Below are 7090 nucleotides of genomic sequence, written 5' to 3'. Positions count from 1 at the left end.
TTATAATACTATAAATAATTATATTTTTGTGTTTTATTTATTATAATTTAGTTTTGTTTGTTCTGTGTAGTTTATTTAATAAATAATGTTAGGCGCCAATTTATAGTATTATAAAGATTTATTTAACATGTGAAATGTATTTAAAATATTTAAATTTTGAATTTTCCTATAGTATTCTTATAAAAAATATTGCAATAAATTATGTTCTATACTTACCAAGCTAGCTCTTTTTATATGTCACTTAATTTGATTTTGAATCTTTAAATGTAAATTTATTCATTATATATATTTTTTAAATTTTTCTCAAATTATAATTTAATTATATTTAAAAAATTTAATAATTTTAATGACAACTAGACTACTAGTGTACTTTCTGCAAATTATATAATACAATTTTTATAGAGCATGTTGATATCTCAGTGGTTGGTTCTAAACCTTTTTGAAATTAATTATGAAGAAAATGTTAATATGTAATTAATTTTGTTTCTTTGCTTTTGTTAAAAAAAATAAAATAGTATTGTTTTAATTGAGTTTGAAATTCGTGTATTATAATAACAGGTTATAAATTTATAAAATCCTTCCTAATTCCTTATCTAACCTGAGCTAAATTATTGCTAATTACTTATTCTATAAACTTATAGTTTCTTGTTACTTATACTACACTTTTGTTGTCCTTTTGTCTATGTTTTCCTCACTGGTAATGTCTTTTCTGTAATCTCTCTCCTGTATCTCCTCCTTCCTTTCTTTCACTCGAACTCTCCTCTATTTTGTCTTGTTCTTCTTCTGTGTTCTACTCCACTCCGTTGACTGCCACTGTCTGAATCACCTCCTTGGCTCATACTGCACCGTTCCTTTTCTAAATGGCTACGACAATTCAAAATGATGTTTTACTAACTTGACAGTATTATGATTATATTGAGTTATCTGTCAGTTTAGACTTCACCCTAATTCCCTTTCTGCCAAATAACTTCTTCTTTCCTATTTCCTGACTCTCACTGTTCTTTTCATTCTCTATTGTTTTTAAATGTCTCACAATAACTTTGTGCTTGATTACTTTTCTTTAATACTCTACNATAATTGGTAATCATCAGCATATTGATGCGACTTAGAATATTGCAAGAACATTGAAAAGTCAGCAGTATAAACTGAAAACAAAAGCGGTCCCAAAATGCTCCCTTGAGGCACACCTCTGTGCTTTTCGGACAAATCAGACAATATTCCACTTAAAGATACTCTTTCGCGCCTTGCAGAAAGATAATTTGAGAAGAACGTAACGACTAGATCACTAACTCCAAAATATTTTAGTTTTTAACACAATGTAGAGGATACTAATGTATCAAATGCCTTACTATAGTCAAGAAGCACCAAAAAAGTATTTTTGTGTTGATTCCTGGCTCTATACAGTTCATCAGTAACATCTAATAGAGCAGTAGTTGTACATACTATGATTAACCCGAAAACCAGATTGGGTTGCCGGTAAAATATTGTTATTATTTAAAAAATTAAGAAGTTGTTCATGAACTATCTTTTCAAGAATTTTGGAAAGCGTAGGCAAAATACTTATCGGTCTAAAATTAGAAATATTGTTGGGACAATTATTTTTAGGCACCGCAATGACAAGTGCTTCATTCCAGGGAAATCTCCAGTGGTTAAACATTTATTAATAAAAAAAGTTATACAACAAGTCAGATGCGGAAGCAGCAACGTGAGCATTTTTAAGTCAATTCCGTCACACCCTTTATCATTTGACTTGATTTTAGCGAATACTTTTTCCACAACACCGATATCCACCTCTGAAGATGCAGATCATTTGTTCAAATCTGAGCATTGTGCTTTTTTAAATGTTTAATTGCAGTGACTGACGACGCATTGAGGGAATTTTGGCCACATTATCACCCACCGTACCAATATTTTTGGCTGAACGGCCAACACGAAGCCGATCTGTTATTTTTTATTGTCTGTAACCGAACCTGTTTGTTCTTTGGCAACTAATCTATTCACTGTTGTTTCATTCGGGGCGTTTTTCTACCGAAAATTGCACGTAATTGCGCACAATCTCAGCTACACACTCTCCGAACTTGTACATACATCTAAAATCTATATCTCATATATTCTTTCTTTTTCGAATAAAATTATTAAAGGAAAATTACGAAATATGTATTAGGTACATATTGTATGTATTGTTCAACTAAACCCGAAACATTCATCATTGGTACACTTCGAGGAAAAACCATAAACCTTTTATTGATTGATCACAAAAAACGTTAAACTGATGGACAGACTGTCTGAATAGGAATTTGATGAGTTAACATTAAATATTCATGTTAGATCTTATCCTGTACTGTGATGTCTTCATTGTCCGCTAAATAAATTAGTTTTGAGTTCATATTTTAACCTTATGGCCTTGCCACGTTCAATAACAAATTTTCAAGAAGGAAATTGACATTGTATCAGACCCGACAACCCGCAATCGATTTTCGTCCAGGAGTTTTCCTTCTTCAGTTACCTACCAGATACTTGGGGAATAATTAAATTTCCGTTTTTATTAATCAACTTAGGGCCCACCTACTTACTTCATTAAAAATTGACGTTAAATTAAATATTTAGCAAAGTCAAAGGTAATTTTGTAACAAAATATATTTACCTGATCGCTATAGAAGTTTGAAAGAGATTTTGTTTATAAAATCCAATTACCGGACTTTTACTGGAATCTTGCAGCAGATTTTCAGTTTTAGGAAAATATTAGAGGAAATCAATGAAAGAAAACTGCAAAAAAGTTAATTAGAAACAGGTATAATTCGTATTGTTTTAACTGTCTTAAGTTCAGAAATAAATACACTCTGGAGACAATAAACATGTAAAAGTGAGCACAGAAAATCTATGCAGTGTTTATTTCAGAATATAATGTGTGTTTAATTTTACTTTCAGATTGTATACACATGACATCGGAGGAAGGTGATTTTTACCATAAGGCGACTATAGTAGATGGCAATGCCTGTGGAGCGTATATTTTTGGCGAACCCGATCAAATCATTGAGATTAGATTCAATTACCTGGACGTACCATGCGAGAATGGAGGTCTTGTGGCGGTAAGAACTTTAAAATCACCATTATCTTTTTTTTTGGTCACGAAACTTCAGCCATGAATGTTCATATGAAAGTCCTATTCTTTCTCAATAGCTTTTATTAAAAAAGTTTTTCGATATCTCTTCCTTTTCAAGAGATGATAAGTACAGAGAAAAATACAGGCTCGACCAAGTCTGTTACTGATCCAGTGTTTTTCTTTATACGTTTTATATATTTTCAACGGGAAAAGATATCAATAAAATGTAAAAAAAAATTGGAAGACGCCACAGCCGCTGTACCAAGATGTAATTTCAATTCAAATACTTATATCACCACTTAATCTGAGCTACTATTATTAGAAAATGGACTATTTATATTCAGATTACACTACATTTGTTACGTAGTTTTTAACTTTCAATTAAAAAAATGCGTTGTAATTCTGTCACTGTAACCTTTTTGATATAATCAGTAAATTCCTTAGGTAGGTATCTTTATTACCCAAAGATTAATATTAACCAAATATCTTGAAGATAAAAGTTTTAAATAAATCTACGCTACTAATTACTTGCGCAAACGCTTCGAGTTTGATTTTGATTTACCCGCATACATAATTCACATGTTCATTGACTGAACCCAATAAAACTTCTGGGATACAGAGTAGAACTATGTTAATTTATACAACAGAAACACTGCTAGATTCAACCCTTCCGATCAGTCCGGAATGTTTACGTTTCCGATTTCCAATACTAGTAAATTCCAACCATCGAATAAGATAAAGCTTTTGGGCCAGTAAACCTATTTAGGGGCACTAGCTCTAATTGAATTAAAAACCTTTTACATCCCAGTACAAATTCCACCAAAGCACCTCCAAGAAAAGTGGCACGATGATCTTTTAGTGAAAGGAGTTGTTTACCTTCATGAATGTGGATAAATTGATTCGTTAAGTGGATAATAAGAGATGATATTGTCTGTCGCTAGAAGAATTCTATCTTCCTCGACTCTTTATTGTTCCAGTTATATAAATAGCGTTCGTTTTCCCTCAACAAATTCACTTTTCCCCTCTCCTTTAGATACAGCTAGGGCATCTGCTAGTTGTTTCCCTTTTCTTGTACAGGGCGTTGCGTGAAACATATCCTTCCATAACCTTGGTAATTTTCTATTCTATTATAAAGATATAAAGCTAATTTAAATAAATAACAAAAAGTTGTTTAAAAAATCCTATCAGATGCGGGACCCGATAATAATATATATACCTACTGGTAATATGAAAAAATGAAATAACAAAATAAAACATTTAATTCTAGGTATTTCATTTTTAATAATTACAAACAGCTATAATTTTGTTAACTTAAATGAAACACCCCGTATTTTTTTACTCTGTCGTATGCAGATTGAAATTTCCTTCATATAAGCATTGTTAGGGTTGCCGTTATTACTTTTAGAGATATTTGCAATTTTCTATTTTTTATACAGTTTTTCTCACATCAGACCTGTTATCAATTGGCTGTGACCAGAAACATTCCAAAAACAATTAAAATAACTTCACATTTGTCAAGTTAGTTGTCAAATTATTGTTGTGTCTGTAATAGTTTTTGCCGAAAATTTAAATAAAAATGCCTGGGGATCATTTAAATTATACTAATGAGGATTATTTTAATTTGTTTGTTATTTATGGACAATGTGACAAAGTAATTTCAAGAACATCTAGAGAATTTGCTGCTCGATATCCAAAAATACGAAGACCTTAGCGAAATACATGAAGGTAAGTAGTGGACAATTTTAAAAGCTTACACTACGTAAAACTTATACAGAATTAACAAATGCCTATTGTTTATGATGAAAATACGGAAATAGCTATAGTAGGTTCCTTTGCTGCATTTTCAGTCACAATTCCTTACTGATACTAAACTAACATAAACCCATATAATGCGACAAATGTCAAGTTACTTTAATTATTGTTTTTGGATTGTTTCTGATCATGGCCAATTTGATAACAGGTCAGATACGAGAAAAAGTGTTCAATAAAATAGAAAATTGCAAATATGTCAAAGTGGTAACGGCAACCCTAACAATGCTTAATATGGCTTGAAAGAAGATTTCAATCTGCACACGACACAGTAAAAAAATACAGGGTGTTCTATTTAAGTTAACAAAATTATAGCTGTTTGAAGTTATCAAAATGTAAGAGCAAAAATGAAACAACAAGTATTAAATGCTTTAATTTGTTGGTATATCATAATTTAGTGTTACCTATGCTCTTATAGGTACCACTTGATATCACGCTCCTGAAAAGGTCTACAGAGACTTCTCAACGACAAACAATAACATTTTAAATTCCAGGTATACAGGGTGTCCCGAAATTCATGCAACAAAGTTTGGTCATAGATTCTTAAGGCAAATTTAGGGGGCCCGTATTTTTTCTTTTTGCCAACTGGCCCCCTCTTTCGGAGTTACAGCCCCCTGAAATCTGCTCCTAAGAAGTCTTTTTTATATCTCAAAACCATGTTGTACAAGAATCACTAAATTTGGTACACAGGGATTTTATGGCATGTGGAATCTCACAGTGCTTTTTGGCGAGAAACCCCCTTAAGACACTTTTTCGTGGACTCCCTTGGCCCCGCTTGTCTTTGGAACCAGAAAAATTTGGTCGCAAATTTGATTTTTTTAAAAATTATTAGTTAGATAGAAAGCCATTGAATTTAGAAACTTTTTTGTCTCTTGATATTTGTTTCGTAAAACGCAATGTTTTTGAGGAAAATGGCGAATCACGATATGCATTCGATCACATTTTGACATTTTTCTCGAAAACATTGCGTTTTACGAAAAAAATATAAAGAAACAAAAACTTTCTAAATTTAATGTCTTTCTAGTGGACTGATAATTTTTTATGAAATTTAAATGTGCGACCAAATTTTTTTGACTCCAAAGACAAGGGGGCCCACGAAAACTTGTCTTAGGGCGTTCTTCGCCAAAAAACGTAGCACCATCAGATTCCACATGTCATAAAACCCCCGTGTACCAAAAGTGATTCTCGTACAACAGGATTCTGAGATATAAAAAAAAGATTATTCTTAGGGGTGGACGTCAGGGATCTGTAACTCCGAAAGAGGGGGCCACTTGACAAAAAAAAATAAGGGTCCCCTAAATTTGCTTTAAGTATCTGTGACCAAATTTTGTTGCATGAATATCGAGACACCCTGTATATTAATTGATACTCAAGGTAGTTCTTTTCTACTGGGATTGCCTTGTATCACAATTGTATCGAATACATTTCATACAAATTTTTCAGGTAATGGACGGTTGGGAGTTGAACGGTGAATATTTCCCCAGCCCCCGCGATCACCCCAAACCCCTGAGTGCCAGATTCAACGAATTTTGCGGCCAGAGAAAAGTCAAACAGGCTTTTATCAGCTCACAGAACGTGGCACTGATACAGTATCGGATGCCTGCTAGGGGATCGAGTTTCAGTTTTAGCGTCAGGTTCCTGAAAAATCCCAATCGTAAGTAGAACCGCCTCACAGTAGATATTTATTTATTTATTCGGAAGCAATTGCCGCGAGTGCCCCGTTGGCGACAGATACAATACGGGCCAAAAACAGATAAATAGAAAATACAGTCCGTACAGTATTTGTTGAGACATAATTCCAAGAAAAAAATAAGCCAACAAAGTTCTGTTATAGGAACTACTGTAACAATTTACCGCGTTATTTTCAGAATATTAAAATATATTATAATACTATAAATAATTATATTTTTGTGTTTTATTTATTAGAATTTAGTTTTGTTCTGTGTTGTTTGTTAAATAAATAATGTTAGGCGCCAATTTATAGTATTATAAAGATTTATTTAACATGTGAAATGTATTTAAAATATAGGCCAATCATTATAGCTTTTTTTCGGGAAAAAAAATACTATTAGAAGTTTCTCTGCGGAATATTGTTCAGAAACGTGTTATAAACAAAATATCAAAAAACCAACTCGAGACTAGTTGGGAAACTTTGTTAAAACAATGGTCAAAATTATG

General features: G+C 32.2%; 1 protein-coding gene across 2 annotated transcripts in view; it reads left to right on the top strand.

Moving 5' to 3' along the window:
• LOC108903461 (corticotropin-releasing factor-binding protein) overlaps positions 1-7090 on the top strand; it is a 58806-nt gene that overhangs the window by 37716 nt on the left and 14000 nt on the right. For both annotated transcript variants that reach the window (XM_023454673.1, XM_023454672.1), the window contains exons 4-5: positions 2929-3089; positions 6356-6566. In XM_023454673.1, the coding sequence (XP_023310441.1) occupies positions 2929-3089; positions 6356-6566 (372 nt within the window). The remainder of the gene's footprint in view (positions 1-2928; positions 3090-6355; positions 6567-7090) is intronic.

The sequence above is a fragment of the Anoplophora glabripennis genome, unplaced genomic scaffold, assembly GCF_000390285.2.
Source record: "Anoplophora glabripennis isolate ALB-LARVAE unplaced genomic scaffold, Agla_2.0 scaffold10, whole genome shotgun sequence".
Classification (NCBI taxonomy): domain Eukaryota; kingdom Metazoa; phylum Arthropoda; class Insecta; order Coleoptera; family Cerambycidae; genus Anoplophora; species Anoplophora glabripennis.
Note: the sequence above shows the minus strand (reverse complement) of the source record. Positions and strands in the feature narration are given on the sequence as shown.